The 17,273-nt window shown below is 50.6% G+C and overlaps 1 protein-coding gene across 1 annotated transcript in view; it reads left to right on the top strand.

Moving 5' to 3' along the window:
• Window positions 1-304: 304 nt before the first annotated feature.
• Window positions 305-17,273, top strand: part of LOC311125491 (high affinity cAMP-specific and IBMX-insensitive 3',5'-cyclic phosphodiesterase 8A-like) — a gene marked incomplete at its 5' end in the record, with an annotated part of 33,337 nt that continues 16,368 nt past the window's right edge. Inside the window, 6 exons of the mRNA XM_084199537.1 lie at window positions 305-501; window positions 2,366-2,422; window positions 9,458-9,512; window positions 11,883-11,971; window positions 13,297-13,375; window positions 17,038-17,178. Coding sequence (XP_084055663.1) covers window positions 305-501; window positions 2,366-2,422; window positions 9,458-9,512; window positions 11,883-11,971; window positions 13,297-13,375; window positions 17,038-17,178 — 618 coding nt within the window. The remainder of the gene's footprint in view (window positions 502-2,365; window positions 2,423-9,457; window positions 9,513-11,882; window positions 11,972-13,296; window positions 13,376-17,037; window positions 17,179-17,273) is intronic.

Here is a 17,273-nt window from a genome sequence, read left to right as displayed (position 1 = left end):
CTGTGTGTGTGTGTGTGTGTGTGTGTGTGTGTGTGTGTGTGTGTGTGTGTGTGTGTGTGTGCCGCAGCGAAACCTGGATGCCCGCTTAAATCTGAAGCCATGGATTAACGCAAGCAAGGGGTAATATGAAAGTATGCTGCTTGGTAGGAGGGTGTGTGTGTATGCTCTCTGACTGTGTGTTTGTGTGGTTGTGTGTGCGCACAGTGTCTCCCCTTACAGGTACTGTTAGTATTTGACCTCTAACCCCTAACCTCTCCCCTTACAGGTACTGTTAGAATTTGACTTCTAACCCCTAACCTCTCCCCTACAGGTACTGTTAGTATTTGCCAAAGAGGACAGCCAGAATAATGGGTTCTGCTGGGCGTGTGAGAAGGCCAACTTCAGGTGTAACGTGGCGAGGACGCCAGAGGTGGCGCTGGAGTGTTTCCTGGAAAAGCACCACGACCTCGTCATCATCGACCACAGACATTCCAGATACTTTGACGCTGAAGCACTATGCCGGTACGTTACCTTGTTATATCAGTAGGTTAGGTATATGCCGGTATGTTACCTTGTTATATCAGTAGGTTAGGTATATGCTCGTTCTGATACCTTCATGTTGAAGCACTATGCCGGTAGGTGACCTTACTATGCCGGCAGGTGACCTTACTATGCCGGCAGGTGACCTTACTATGCCGGCAGGTGACCTTACTATGCCGGCAGGTGACCTTACTATGCCGGTAGGTGACCTTACTATGCCGGTAGGTGACCTTACTATGCCGGTAGGTGACCTTACTATGCCGGCAGGTGACCTTACTATGCCGGCAGGTGACCTTACTATGCCGGTAGGTGACCTTACTATGCCGGCAGGTGACCTTACTATGCCGGCAGGTGACCTTACTATGCCGGTAGGTGACCTTACTATGCCGGTAGGTGACCTTACTATGCCGGCAGGTGACCTTACTATGCCGGCAGGTGACCTTACTATGCCGGCAGGTGACCTTACTATGCCGGTAGGTGACCTTACTATGCCGGCAGGTGACCTTACTATGCCGGTAGGTGACCTTCGGCAGGTGACCTTACTATGCCGGCAGGTGACCTTACTATGCCGGTAGGTGACCTTACTATGCCGGCAGGTGACCTTACTATGCCGGCAGGTGACCTTACTATGCCGGCAGGTGACCTTACTATGCCGGCAGGTGACCTTACTATGCCGGTAGGTGACCTTACTATGCCGGTAGGTGACCTTACTATGCCGGCAGGTGACCTTACTATGCCGGTAGGTGACCTTACTATGCCGGCAGGTGACCTTACTATGCCGGCAGGTGACCTTACTATGCCGGTAGGTGACCTTACTATGCCGGTAGGTGACCTTACTATGCCGGTAGGTGACCTTACTATGCCGGCAGGTGACCTTACTATGCCGGCAGGTGACCTTACTATGCCGGCAGGTGACCTTACAATGCTGGTATGTTACTATGCCGGTTGGTTACGTTAATATTAACTAATAAAATCCTTTATTTGACCTGTTTGTCCCATTGAGGTCAAAATACCTATTTTTCTATGTGCTAGACAATACTGTGTTCCGAACACTGTTTCCACACACAGAGACAAATGTTGAGACCCACCTAATGCAGCATCCTCACTGGATGGGTTTCCCTAATTGGAACGAGGGGCTTTCTAGTTTCTGCGGCGTGACTGGCCTCAGACCTAGGTCCCTTGCTACCTGGTGAAGTCAGGTCCCTTCTCAACGACCAACAACTCTCCCTCCTCCTCCCCCTCCACACACCACTCTATCTTTAGCCTGGGCCCAAACCAAAAACAAGTTTACAAACATTAATTGACTCTGGCCATAGCCTGTATGTTAACCTTATTCATCTTGGCCAGTCTATAGGTTTAGTGTACACGCAGGGCTCTCTGTGGAGAACTAAAGCTTCTTTATGGTGACTGGCTGAAGAGAAACCACAGCCGGATGACCACGACTGCTACACTGCATTCTTTCACTGGGCCTAGTCCTGCTCACGGCGCTGCGCCACAGGGCCTAGGCCTGCTCATGGAGCTGCACCACAGGGCCTAGGCCTGCTCATGGAGCTGCACCACAGAACCTAGTCCTGCTCACAGAGCTGCACCAGTCCTGCTTATGGAGTTGTACCACAGAGCTTTGTTCTGGGAGAATCAGAGCTGCACCACAGGGCCTAGTCCTGATCACAGAGCTGCACCACAGAGCCTAGTCCTGCTCACAGAGCTGCACCACAGAGCCTAGTCCTCTTAGTCTTTATCCAGAGCTTGAATAACTGGAGCTACATTGATTTGATGGCTCTGTGGCTGTTTCCACCAGTGTGTTTTCTAGCTAAATGATAAATGTGTGTCTTTGTTTTCCTTTCAGGTCGATCAGGGCGGTGACCTCTTCAGAAAACACTGTGATAGTTGCTGTAGTAAAAAGGTATGTCTCCCCATTCTCTCTCTCTTTATGTCCTGATAGATAGTCTCCATCTATATACCAGTCAGTATGATCATAGTCTCCATCTATATACCAGTCAGTATGATCATAGTCTCCATCTATATACCAGTCAGTAGGATCATAGTCTCCATCTATATACCAGTCAGTATGATCATAGTCTCCATCTATATACCAGTCAGTAGGATCATAGTCTCCATCTATATACCAGTCAGTATGATCATAGTCTCTATCTATATACCAGTCAGTAGGATCATAGTCTCCATCTATATACCAGTCAGTATGATCATAGTCTCCATCTATATACCAGTCAGTATGATCATAGTGTCACGGTTCAGACAGACGACCAGAGGACCACAATTGCGTCACACCAGAAAGTTTATTAAACTTAAGGGAAAAGGGAAGTAGGGAGTGAATGAAGGCTCCAGGGGTAACAGGGATCCCGTCCAATGTGCTGGGTCTGTGCCCCCCCCAGTGGCAGCGATGCGTCCTATGAAGCCGGTGGTGGGTGGTCCAGAAGTCCTGGGGGGGGGAGACACAGACACAACAGGGCGGAATGAAACAAAGCAGCAGTACAGTTCAAGGGAAATCCAAAATACGTAGTAGCAAGGCAGAAGGCTGGTCAGAGTTACCGGGATTGAAGAGTAGTCAGGAGTCGTAATGGCAGAAGCAGGTCTGGATCTCCTGAGGCAGAAGAGTATCCAAAAACAGGCAGGTCCGGGGTCACAAAACCAGGGTGAGCCAGAAGCGCGAGCAAACAGGTTCCGGGTGTGAGCTTTGCAGACGATCTGACACCGGAGAGCTGAAAGACAGGGCCTTAAATACTGGGAGAGGTAGTGGGTAATGCAGCGCAGCTGGCAGAGTAATTAGAGCAGAGCAGAGCAGGGACAGGTGGAGCTAGTTAGGCTGAGTAGAGAGAGTGGTGAGCAGAGTGGAAGAAAATTAAGGTGGTAACCCGGTGGAGTGAGAGGCCCATGACAGAACCCCCCCCCCAAGGGACGGCCCCAGAAGTCCCAAGAGCAACACCACGCCGGGCGGGAGGAGGGGAGCCGGAGGAGGGCTAGAACTCCTCCGAACGGTCCGAGTGAACGTCCTCATCCTCGGAGGAAGCCGGAGGGCCGTGGTCGGGAGATGGGACAGGTCCCGAGACAGGATCAGGCACAGGACAGGAAGCCGAGCGGGCAGGACGGTTAGGGACCCCTCTGGGGCGGCCCCTACGGATTGCAGGTTGATCAGGATGCCGTTGGTGGAAAGCGGTGATGAGAGTCCTATCCACAATCCGACTAGCTGGCACCCAGGTCCTTTCCTCAGGTCCATAGCCCTCCCAGTCAATGAGGTACTGGAGACCCCTACCCCTCCGTCTGGACCGAAGCAGGCGGCGGACGGTGTAAACCAGACCACCATCGACGAGCCGTGGAGGAGGAGGACCAGGCGCAGCAGGGACCAGCGGACTCTCATGGATGGGCTTAATCTTAGACACATGGAAAGTGGGGTGCACCCTCAGGGAATTAGGCAGTTGGAGCCGGACAGCAGTTGGGCTAATCACTCTTATGATAGGGAATGGGCCAATGAACCGAGGTGCCAGCTTCTGCGACTCCACCCTGAGTGGCAGGTTCTTCGATGACAACCACACCCTTTGACCAACATGGTAGGTGGGAGCAGGAATTCTCCGACGGTTGGCCCCGGTAGTGTAGCTGGCAACGGATCTGAGGAGTGTGGCTCGGGCTTGTGACCAGGTGCGGCGACATCGACGGGCAAAAGCAAGTGCAGATGGGCAAGTAACCTCCTCTTCCTGGCTGGCAAATAGAGGAGGCTGGTATCCATAAACACATTGGAAAGGGGACATACCGATGGCAGAGCAGGTCAGAGAATTGTGTGCGTACTCCACCCATGTCAATTGCTGCGACCAGGAGTGGGGGTTGCGTGAAGTCATGCATCGCAGTGCCTTCTCGAGCTCCTGATTAGCCCGCTCTGACTGCCCATTGGATTGGGGATGGAATCCGGAAGTCAGACTGACTGTGGCTCCCAGCAGGTGACAGAACTCCTTCCAAAAAGCGGAGGAGAATTGTGGACCACGGTCAGAAACTACATCCTTGGGCAGTCCGTGGATCCGGAAGACGTGTTCCAGGACCACCTGGGCGGTCTCCTTGGCGGTTGGGAGCTTGGGGAGGGGAATGAAGTGTGCCATCTTGCTGAAACGGTCAACGATGGTGAGAATGACGGTCATGCCACTTGAAGGGGGCAGCCCCGTGACAAAGTCAAGGGCGATGTGAGACCAGGGACGTCTGGGCACAGGCAGGGGCTGCAGCAATCCGGCTGGGGGCTGGCAGGACGACTTGTGTTGGTTGCAGATGGGGCAGGCTTGGACGAATTCCCGTACATCCTTCCTCAGAGAGGGCCACCAGAACCTCTGGGCGAGCAGGTTGTAAGTGCGGGTGGAGCCAGGGTGACAAGCTAGGCGGGAGTCATGTCCCCACTGAACGACCTGGGACCTCAGGTCTTCGGGGACAAAAAGGCGGTCAGCTGGGCAAGTGCTGGGACCTGGCTGGTTACGGAGAGCCTCCAGCACCTGTTCCTCAACAGCCCAGGTCAGAGCTGCAACGATGCAGGGACTTGGCAGAATCGACACAGGGTCCTTGGAGGGGGTGTCATCCTTCTGGAATTGACGGGAGAGGGCGTCTGGCTTGGTGTTGCGTGATCCAGGCCGGTATGACAGAGTGAAATTAAACCTGGTGAAGAACAGGGCCCAGCGGGACTGCCTGGAGTTCAACCGTTTGGCCGTGCGGATGTACTCCAAGTTCTTATGATCGGTCCAAACGAGAAATGGAATGGTGGACCCCTCCAGCCAGTGACGCCACTCCTCCAAGGCAAGCTTCACAGCCAGCAGCTCACGGTTCCCTATGTCGTAATTGCACTCAGAGGGGGACAACCGACGTGAGAAAAAGGCACAGGGATGGAGCTTCCTATCCTCCGCAGCCCACTGAGAAATCACAGCACCAACTCCCACATCCGAGGCGTCCACCTCCACAATGAATTGCCGGTCCACATCAGGCATCTGGAGGATGGGAGCGGAGGTGAACCTCACCTTGAGGGTACTGAAGGCTTTGTCGGCTGCTGGGGTCCAGGTGAAGGGTTGCTTGGTGCTGGTTAGAGCAGTGAGAGGGGCAGCAACGGTACTGTAGTTCCGGATAAACTTCCTATAGAAGTTAGCAAACCCCAGAAACTGTTGCAGCTTCTTTCTGTTCTCCGGAACTGGCCATGAAGTGACTGCTGATACTTTGGCAGGATCCATTTGGATACTTCCCTCTGCCACTATGTACCCCAGGAAGGCCACTGTCTTGACGTGAAACTCACATTTCTCTGCCTTGGCGTAGAGGGAATTCTCCAGAAGACGATGAAGGACTTGCTGGACATGGCGGGTGTGTTCAGACAGGTTTCTGGAGTAGATTAAGATGTCATCCAGGTAAACGAAGACAAACTTGTTTAACATGTCCCGCAGTACATCATTCACTAGAGCCTGGAACACAGCAGGAGCATTGGTGAGGCCAAAAGGCATAACCAGATACTCGTAGTGGCCTGTTGGTGTATTGAATGCGGTTTTCCATTCATCTCCCTCCCGGATCCGCACTAGGTGGTAAGCGTTTCTGAGATCCAACTTGGTAAAAACAGTGGCTCCCTGGAGCAACTCAAAAGCAGAGGTGAGCAGAGGCAGAGGGTAACGGTTTTTCACTGTGATGTCGTTGAGTCCCCTGTAGTCGATGCAGGGGCGAAGAGATCCGTCCTTCTTCCCCACAAAGAAGAAGCCAGCACCAGCAGGAGATGAAGATGAACGGATTAATCCTGCGGACAGAGAGCCATTGATGTAGTCCTCCATGGACTTTCTTTCAGGAGCAGACAACGAATAAAGACGACCCTTTGGAGGAGCTGTTCCAGGGAGGAGGTCGATGGCACAGTCGTACGGTCGGTGAGGGGGCAGAGATGTGGCTCTTGCTTTGTTAAACACCTCTCTGAGACCATGGTAGCATTCTGGGACATTGGAGAGGTCAGGAGCGGAGTTAGTAGGTACTGGCCGAGGGGGTAGTGCGGCAGCAAGCAGGCAGGTTCGGTGGCAGTCCTCTCCCCACTCCCTGATCACCCCGGTCACCCAGTCGAGCTGAGGGTTGTGCCGGCGGAGCCATGGGTAACCCAGGATGAGGGGTTGGCCTGGAGAGGGGAGCAGGTGAAACTGGATAGTTTCTTGATGGTTTCCGGACAGACCCATCGAGACCGGGGCCGTGACATGAGTGACTGATCCGAGTAAGTGTCCGTCCAGTGCCCGGGCAGGAATAGGAGGTGTCAAACGGAGGTTCTCCAGTCCCAGTTGGCGTGCCAGCTTGATGTCCATTATGTTGGCTTCGGCGCCAGAATCCACCAGAGCAGCCAGGGTGTGAGTTGAGTCAGAAAGGCGGAGGTGAACTTGCAGCAGGGGTTTGCGGTCGGAGGACTGGATGGTCATTGAACTCAACCGGACTCCCCCTATGCCCGGTGAGCTTCGGCCCTTTAAAGGGCAGGTTACCACACGATGTCCATCACCTCCACAATAGAGGCAGAGGTTTGAGGTGAAGCGGCGCTGGCGCTCTGCAGGAGTGAGAGAGGCTCGCCCAATCTCCATAGGCTCAGACTGATCAAGCTGACCTGGGTGAGTGGCAGTAGATGACAGGAGCCCAGTCGGATCTCTCCGAATGCCGGTAGTAGGTGGACCTTGGCGCCCCCTCTCACGACGACGGGTCTGTATCCTTCTGTCGATCCTGACAGTCAGTGCGATGGCTTCATCAAGAGTGGAAGGCAGTTCATGGGAGACCAACTCGTCCTTGATATAGTCAGCCAAACTATGGAAGAACGCGTCCACCAACGATGGTGTGTTCCAAGAACTTCGTCTAGCCAGGGTTCGGAAGTCGATGGAATGGTCTGCGACTGTACGTCTGCCTTGTCGAATACTGAACAGTTCACGAGACGCCTCTGCGGTGGGTGAATCCAGGTCAAACACCTTCAGCATCTCCTCAGCAAACAGGTCGAAGGTTGCACATGCGGGGGTTTGACGTTCGAACTCTGCTGTTCCCCAGAGTCGAGCTCGGCCCGTCAGGTGAGTGATGGCATACCCAACTTTAGCCCCCTCCGTGGCGAAGGTCCTTGGCTGCAAGGAGAACTGAAGTCGGCAGCTAGTCAGGAATGGCCGGACCTGGGTTGAATCGCCGTTGAACCGCTCGGGGTTTCCAATCTTGGGTTCCGGAGCAGCGGCTGCAATGACCGGGGCAGGTAACTCGGGGGCAGGGCTGGTGGGCAGACTGGCTGGGGTAAGGTTGGTGAGGAGTTGAATGATCATGGCGAGTTGTTGTTGCTGCTGCTGGAACTGCTGCTCATGCTCATCGGTTTCCATGTCGGGGAAAGTGTGCGCTGAGTCCATAATGGTCAGATCGTACTGTCACGGTTCAGACAGACGACCAGAGGACCACAATTGCGTCACACCAGAAAGTTTATTAAACTTAAGGGAAAAGGGAAGTAGGGAGTGAATGAAGGCTCCAGGGGTAACAGGGATCCCGTCCAATGTGCTGGGTCTGTGCCCCCCCCAGTGGCAGCGATGCGTCCTATGAAGCCGGTGGTGGGTGGTCCAGAAGTCCTGGGGGGGGGGAGACACAGACACAACAGGGCGGAATGAAACAAGGCAGCAGTACAGTTCAAGGGAAATCCAAAATACGTAGTAGCAAGGCAGAAGGCTGGTCAGAGTTACCGGGATTGAAGAGTAGTCAGGAGTCGTAATGGCAGAAGCAGGTCTGGATCTCCTGAGGCAGAAGAGTATCCAAAAACAGGCAGGTCCGGGGTCACAAAACCAGGGTGAGCCAGAAGCGCGAGCAAACAGGTTCCGGGTGTGAGCTTTGCAGACGATCTGACACCGGAGAGCTGAAAGACAGGGCCTTAAATACTGGGAGAGGTAGTGGGTAATGCAGCGCAGCTGGCAGAGTAATTAGAGCAGAGCAGAGCAGGGACAGGTGGAGCTAGTTAGGCTGAGTAGAGAGAGTGGTGAGCAGAGTGGAAGAAAATTAAGGTGGTAACCCGGTGGAGTGAGAGGCCCATGACACATAGTCTCCATCTATATACCAGTCAGTATGATCATAGTCTCCATCTATATACCAGTCAGTAGGATCATAGTCTCCATCTATATACCAGTCAGTATGATCATAGTCTCCATCTATATACCAGTCAGTAGGATCATAGTCTCCATCTATATACCAGTCAGTAGGATCATAGTCTCCATCTATATACCAGTCAGTAGGATCATAGTCTCCATCTATATACCAGTCAGTAGGATCATAGTCTCCATCTATATACCAGTCAGTATGATCATAGTCTCCATCTATATACCAGTCAGTAGGATCATAGTCTCCATCTATATACCAGTCAGTATGATCATAGTCTCCATCTATATACCAGTCAGTAGGATCATAGTCTCCATCTATATACCAGTCAGTAGGATCATAGTCTCCATCTATATACCAGTCAGTATGATCATAGTCTCCATCTATATACCAGTCAGTATGATCATAGTCTCCATCTATATACCAGTCAGTATGATCATAGTCTCCATCTATATACCAGTCAGTAGGATCATAGTCTCCATCTATATACCAGTCAGTATGATCATAGTCTCCATCTATATACCAGTCAGTAGGATCATAGTCTCCATCTATATACCAGTCAGTATGATCATAGTCTCCATCTATATACCAGTCAGTATGATCATAGTCTCCATCTATATACCAGTCAGTATGATCATAGTCTCCATCTATATACCAGTCAGTATGATCATAGTCTCCATCTATATACCAGTCAGTATGATCATAGTCTCCATCTATATACCAGTCAGTATGGAGGCAGTACAGAGAGTGATCTGGAACATGTCATATTTTATCTGATGCTTTCTCTCCACACTGAGCTTTAGTTATAGAGAAGTTTTGTTGATGGTTTTGGTTTTTGCTGTTGTAGGCCGGACAGGGAGGAGGCCTCAGTGATGCCTCTTATCAATGCTGGCTTTAATAGGGTGAGTGAAACACACACACACTGTCACCCCACCCCTACACACACACACACACACACACAGTCACCCTCCGCCACACACACACACACACACACAGTCACCCCACCCCTACACACACACACACACACACACACACACAGTCACCCCCCCACCCTCCGCCACACACACACACACACACACACACACGCGATCACGTCTGCTGTTGGCACCCAAACGTGGATCTGACTGTACCTTACTCTAGTTCCCACTAGCCGCTAATGGCTGTGTAAACACTCCATCCAGGTCACAGCTAACATTAATCATGATAACAAGGCCTGCGTTCCAAATGGCACCCTGTTCCCTATGATCCCTGGTCAAAAGTAGTGCACTACTTAGGATATAGGCTGCCGTTCAGGATGCTGCCAAGCCTGCTGGAGGTTACTTTGTGTTCCGTGTGCTCTCAGACATGATGGTGAATAAGTCGGGACTACTCGTGAGACGGATCTAAAGACGAATATGACCGGTGCCATGCAGTGATGTCTTGAGGGTTTGAGTTTGTCACTCATGACATAGCTAAGGAGTTACAGTGCACTGTGTCACCTGACATGACAGAAACTGGTTGACAGTATGTCACTGTGACGTCTTTTCGACAACACGTGCCCGCTTGGGTGGATGTCTTTTGTTAACATCAAAACACCTACTCTATGAGACCATGTCTACTGTACGTTAAGGAGTAGGTAGAAGTCACTCCTAACCACTGATACTGGGTCAGATATATTCTCATCCACATAATTGCTATGGGTTAGGATTGGAGGTACGGTAATCTGATCCTAGATCTATGGTTAAGGTTGAGGGCCTGTTCTAGATCAAACGCGTGTAAGTAAACAAAGATACGTGAACCATGTTCAGGTTTGGTGATCCATGTTGAACCGTGTAACCCCTTGACCTTTGATCCCGGTCAAAAGTAGTGCACTGTGAAGGGAATTGGGTGCCATTTGGGACGCACATTGTATTAACCCCTGACCTTTGACACTCATAGAGATACACTATCCCAAATGGCACCCTATTCCCTATATAGATCCCTATGGGCCCTGGTAAAAAAATAGTACACTATGTAGTGAGTAGGGTGCCATTGGGGATGAAGACAGATAAACACTGTCTTAACCCCTGACCTCTGCCCCCTACAGAGATACGTGGAGAACACTAACATGGTGACCCCTGTTGACCTGTATTAACCCCTGACCTCTGCCCCCTACAGAGATACGTGGAGAACACTAACATGGTGACCCCTGTTGACCTGTATTAACCCCTGACCTCTGCCCCCTACAGAGATACGTGGAGAACACTAACATGGTGACCCCTGTTGACCTGTATTAACCCCTGACCTCTGCCCCCTACAGAGATACGTGGAGAACACTAACATGGTGACCCCTGTTGACCTGTATTAACCCCTGACCTCTGCCCCCTACAGAGATACGTGGAGAACACTAACATGGTGACCCCTGTTGACCTGTATTAACCCCTGACCTCTGCCCCCTACAGAGATACGTGGAGAACACTAACATGGTGACCCCTGTTGACCTGTATTAACCCCTGACCTCTGCCCCCTACAGAGATACGTGGAGAACACTAACATGGTGACCCCTGTTGACCTGTATTAACCCCTGACCTCTGCCCCCTACAGAGATACGTGGAGAACACTAACATGGTGACCCCTGTTGACCTGTATTAACCCCTGACCTCTGCCCCCTACAGAGATACGTGGAGAACACTAACATGGTGACCCCTGTTGACCTGTATTAACCCCTGACCTCTGCCCCCTACAGAGATACGTGGAGAACACTAACATGGTGACCCCTGTTGACCTGTATTAACCCCTGACCTCTGCCCCCTACAGAGATACGTGGAGAACACTAACATGGTGACCCCTGTTGACCTGTATTAACCCCTGACCTCTGCCCCCTACAGAGATAGGTGGAGAACACTAACATGGTGACCCCTGTTGACCTGTATTAACCCCTGACCTCTGCCCCCTACAGAGATACGTGGAGAACACTAACATGGTGACCCCTGTTGACCTGTATTAACCCCTGACCTCTGCCCCCTACAGAGATACGTGGAGAACACTAACATGGTGACCCCTGTTGACCTGTATTAACCCCTGACCTCTGCCCCCTACAGAGATACGTGGAGAACACTAACATGGTGACCCCTGTTGACCTGTATTAACCCCTGACCTCTGCCCCCTACAGAGATAGGTGGAGAACACTAACATGGTGACCCCTGTTGACCTGTATTAACCCCTGACCTCTGCCCCCTACAGAGATACGTGGAGAACACTAACATGGTGACCCCTGTTGACCTGTATTAACCCCTGACCTCTGCCCCCTACAGAGATACGTGGAGAACACTAACATGATGGCCTGTTACAACGAGCTGCTACAGCTGGAGCATGGAGAAGTAAGGGCACAGTTCAAACTGAGGTGAGGGACACACACACACACACACACACACACACACACACAAGCACAACCAAACACACCCAAACACACACACACACACACACAAACACAAACACACACAAACACACACAAGCACACCCAAACACACACACACAAGCAGAAGTGAGGGCACAGTTCAAACTGAGGTGAGAGACACACACACAAACACACACACAAGCACACCCAAACACACACACACACACAAACACAAACACACACAAACACACACAAGCACACCCAAACACACACACACACAAGCAGAAGTAAGGGCACAGTTCAAACTGAGGGGAATGTTTAAGGGATAGTTCAGGATTTTGGCAATGAGGCCCTTTATCTACTTCTAGTTTAGCAGAAGTTGCTAACTAGCGTTAGCCCAATGACTGGAAGTCTATGGGAACAGCTAGCATTGCCAAAATCCCAAACTATCCGTTTAAAGAAGTACCTTTACCAGCTAGGGGCTGGGGAGGCAGACTGTTTCCTGCACAGCCTCAGTTCTTCAAGGGAACACAGTGAGACAAGCATCTCATTTCTGTGAGCTGTGTCTCACCAAGTGACCGATGTACAACCAGATCATAGAGAGAAGATACAGATCCACTCAATGCTTGCTGCCCCCAAATCCTGTAATGATGCTGGAGTGTGATTAAAAATCAGAGATTAAAAAAGTTGAATGTTCTTTCTACAGCTATGTACTGTACACATATCTAAATTTAGCTCCTGTTCTACATTCAGAGGTGCATTTCAACTATTTCTCTCTCTCGCACTCTCTCTCTCCCCTCCCTCTCTCGCTCCCCTCCCCTCTCACTCTCTCTCTCTCTCTCTCTACCCTCTATCTCTCTCTCACTTGCGCTCTCTACTCCTCTCCTCCCTTCCTCCCTCTCTCTACCCCTCCCCTCTCTCGCTCTCTACCCCTCCCCTCCCTCCGTCCCTCTCTCTCACTCTCACTCTCTCGCTCTACCCCTCCCCCTCCCTCTCTCGCCCTCTCCCCTACTCTCCCTCCCTCTCTTTCTCTCTACCCCTCCCCTCCCTCTCTCTCTCTACCCCTCCCCTCCCTCTCTCTCTCTACCCCTCCCCTCCCTCCCTCTCTCTCGCCCTCTCTCCCCCACCCTCCTTCCCTCTCTCCCTCTCTCTTTCCCTCCCCTCTCTCCCTCTCTCTTTCCCTCTTTCCCCCACCCTCTCTCTTTCCCTCCCCTCTCTCCCTCTCTTTCCCTCTTTCCCCCACCCTCCCTCCCTCCCTCTCTCCCCCACCCTCCCTCCTTCCCCTACTCTCTCCCCTCCCTCCCTCCTCTCCCTCCCTCTCTCTTTCCCAGGGCATGTAATGCTATCTTCACAGCATTGGAACAGAGTCAGGAGGCCATAGAGATCACCAATGAGGATCAAGTCATTCAGGTGGGTTTTTGACACACAATTTCCATTAGTTTTACTAAAGAATGGTCTGTGGTTTATTCTCAACCAAACAGTCTGCAGATGGAAGCACTAAGGCAGGGGTGGGGAAACTTGTTGTCTTGAGGGCCACATTGGGATTTTCAATTTGCATGGCCAGAAAAAGGACAGTTACAGACACACCTAGTAACACACCTAGTGACACAGCTAGAGACACAGTTAGAGACACAGCTGGAGACGCAGCTGGAGACACAGTTAGAGACACAGCTGGAGACACAGCTGGAGACACAGCTGGAGACACAGCTGGAGACACAGCTGGAGATACAGCTGGAGACACAGCTGGAGACACAGCTAGAGACACAGTTAGAGACACAGCTGGAGACACAGCTGGAGACACAGCTAGAGACACAGCTAGAGACACAGTTAGAGACACAGTTAGAGACACAGCTGGAGACACAGCTAGAGACACAGCTAGAGACACAGCTGGAGACACAGCTAGAGACACAGCTGGAGACACAGCTGGAGACACAGCTGGAGACACAGCTGGAGACACAGCTGGAGACACAGCTAGAGACACAGCTAGAGACACAGCTGGAGACACAGTTAGAGACACAGCTGGAGACACAGCTGGAGACACAGCTAGAGACACAGTTAGAGACACAGCTGGAGACACAGCTAGAGACACAGCTGGAGACACAGTTAGAGACACAGTTAGAGACACAGCTGGAGACACAGCTGGAGACACAGCTAGAGACACAGCTAGAGACACAGCTGGAGACACAGTTAGAGACACAGCTGGAGACACAGCTGGAGACACAGCTGGAGACACAGCTGGAGACACAGCTGGAGACACAGCTGGAGACACAGCTGGAGACACAGTTAGAGACACAGTTAGAGACACAGCTGGAGACACAGCTGGAGACACAGCTAGAGACACAGCTAGAGACACAGCTGGAGACACAGCTGGAGACACAGCTGGAGACACAGTTGGAGACACAGCTGGAGACACAGCTGGAGACACAGCTGGAGACACAGTTAGAGACACAGCTGGAGACACAGTTGGAGACACAGCTGGAGACACAGCTGGAGACACAGCTGGAGACACAGTTGGAGACACAGCTGGAGACACAGCTAGAGACACAGCTAGAGACACAGCTGGAGACACAGCTGGAGACACAGCTGGAGACACAGCTAGAGACACAGCTGGAGACACAGCTGGAGACACAGCTGGAGACACAGCTGTAGACACAGCTAGAGACACAGCTAGAGTTTTTCCTATTTTGTTGCATTACAACCTGTAATTTAAATGGATTTTTATTTGGATTTCATGTAATGGACATACACAAAATAGTCCAAATTGGTGAAGTGAAATGAAAAAAATTACTTGTTTCAAAAAATTAATAACGGAAAAGTGGTGTGTGCATATGTATTCACCCCCTTTGCTATGAAGCCCCTAAATAAGTTCTGGTGCAACCAATTACCTTCAGAAGTCACATAATTAGTTAAATAAAGTCCACCTGTGTGCACTCTAAGTGTCACATGATCTCAATATATATACACCTGTTCTGAAAGGCCCCAGAGTCTGCAACACCACTAAGCAAGGGGCACCACCAAGCAAGCGGCACCATGAAGACCAAGGAGCTCTCCAAACAGGTCAAGGACAAAGTTGTGGAGAAGTACAGATCAGGGTTGGGTAATAAAAACATATCTGAAACTTTGAACATCCCACGGAGCACCATTAAATCCATTATTAAAAAATTGAAAGAATATGGCACCACAACAAACATGCAAAGAGAGGGCCGCCCACCAAAACTCACGGACCAGGCAAGGAGCATTAATCAGAGAGGCAACAGAGACCAAAGATAACCCTGAAGGAGCTGCAAAGCTCCACAGCGGAGATTGGAGTATCTGTCCATAGGACCACTTTAAGCTGTACACTCCACAGAGCTGGGCTTTACAGAAGAGTGGCCAGAAAAAAAGCCATTGCTTAAAGAAACAAATAAGCAAACACGTTTGGTGTTCGCCAAAAGGCATATGGGAGACTCCCCAAACATATGGAAGAAGGTACTCTGGTCAGATGAGACTAAAATTGAGCTTTTTGGCCATCAAGGAAAATGCTATGTCTGGCGCAAACCCAACACCTCTCATCACCCCGAGAACACCATGGTGGTGGCAGCATCATGCTGTGGGGATGTTTTTCATCGGCAGGGGCTGGGGAAACTGGTCAGAATTGAAGGAATGATGGATGGCGCTAAATACAGGGAAATTCTTGAGGGAAACCTGTTTCAGTCTTCCAGAGATTTGAGACTGGGACGGAGGTTCACCTTCCAGCAGGACAATGACCCTAAGCATACTGCTAAAGCAACACTCGAGTGGTTTAAGGGGAAACATTTAAATGTCTTGGAATGGCCTAGTCAAAGCCCAGACCTCAATCCAATTGAAAATATGTAGTATGACTTAGATTGCTGTACACCAGCGGAACCCATCCAACTTGAAGGAGCTGGAGCAGTTTTGCCTTGAAGAATGGGCAAAAATCCCAGTGGCTAGATGTGCCAAGCTTATAGAGACATACCCCAAGAGACTTGCAGCTGTAATTTCTGCCAAAGGTGGCTCTACAAAGTATTGACTTTGGGGGGGTGAATAGTTATGCACGCTCAAGTTTTCTGTTTTTTTAAAAACTTATTTATTGTTTGTTTCACAATAAAAAATATTTTGCATCTTCAAAGTGGTAGGCATGTTGTGTAAATCAAATGATACAAACCCCCCCAAAAAATCCATTTTAATTCCAGGTTGTAAGGCAACAAAATAGGAAAAATTCCAAGGGGGGTGAATACTTTCGCAAACCACTGTACAGACACATAGCATCTCCAGCAGTGTTATCATGTTCTCTCTCTGTGAAAGCGCTGACTATCTTTGTCTATGTCCCTTGCTGGCATGATGAGAGTTACCAATGTGTTAATGGTACCACTCATTAAGCTAGCTAATCTAAGCTAACCTCACAGGACTGTGTGTAATGCTGTTGTGAAGAGCTAAGCTAGCTGAGCTAAGCTAACCTCACAGGACTGTGTGTGATGCTGTTGTGAAGAGCTAAGCTAGCTGAGCTAAGCTAACCTTACAGGACTGTGTGTGATGCTGTTGTGAAGAGCTAAGCTAGCTGAGCTAAGCTAACCTCACAGGACTGTGTGTGATGCTGCTGTGAAGAGCTATGCTAGCTGAGCTAAGCTAACCTCACAGGACTGTGTGTGATGCTGTTGTGAAGAGCTATGCTAGCCGGGCTAAGCTAACCTCACAGGACTGTGTGTGATGCTGTTGTGAATAGCCAAGCTAACCTCACAGGACTGTGTGTGATGCTAGTGTTGTTATTAGACTCTAATGACACCTGATTCTCAGTATGACAATGGATAAAACATTTGTAGATAATGTTTTGGGGGATAGAAACAAAGCCCAGACTATAAGACTAGGCAGCATCATTACAACACTTCTATCTTGTCTGATTTTACCTATGTGGGCTCTGGTCAAAAGGAACAGTCTCTCTCTGTCTCTCTCTGTCACTCTCTCTCTCTGTCTCTATCTCTCTCTCTGTCTCTCTCTCTCTCTCTCTCTCTCTCTCTCTCTCTCTCTCTCTCTCTCTCTCTCTCTCTCTCTCTCTCTCTCTCTCTTTTCTACAGTATGTGAACCCTGCCTACGAGAGCATCATGGGTTACCAGCAAGGCGAACTAATAGGGAAGGAAATTATAGAAGTGCCTAAAAGTGAAAAGAATAAGCCTGATCTTCTTGAAACGATAAACTCCTGCATACGGAAAGGAAAGGTGAGTGTGTATCTATGTGTTTATAACGGCGCTATGATATCAGGTGTGTGTGTGTTGACCCCTCAGCTCGGCCAGAAAGCCTCCCTTTCTCATGC

The sequence above is a fragment of the Coregonus lavaretus genome (assembly GCF_964263955.1).
Source record: "Coregonus lavaretus genome assembly, contig: HAP1_SCAFFOLD_3636, whole genome shotgun sequence".
Taxonomy (NCBI): Eukaryota; Metazoa; Chordata; class Actinopteri; order Salmoniformes; family Salmonidae; genus Coregonus; species Coregonus lavaretus.
Note: the sequence above shows the minus strand (reverse complement) of the source record. Positions and strands in the feature narration are given on the sequence as shown.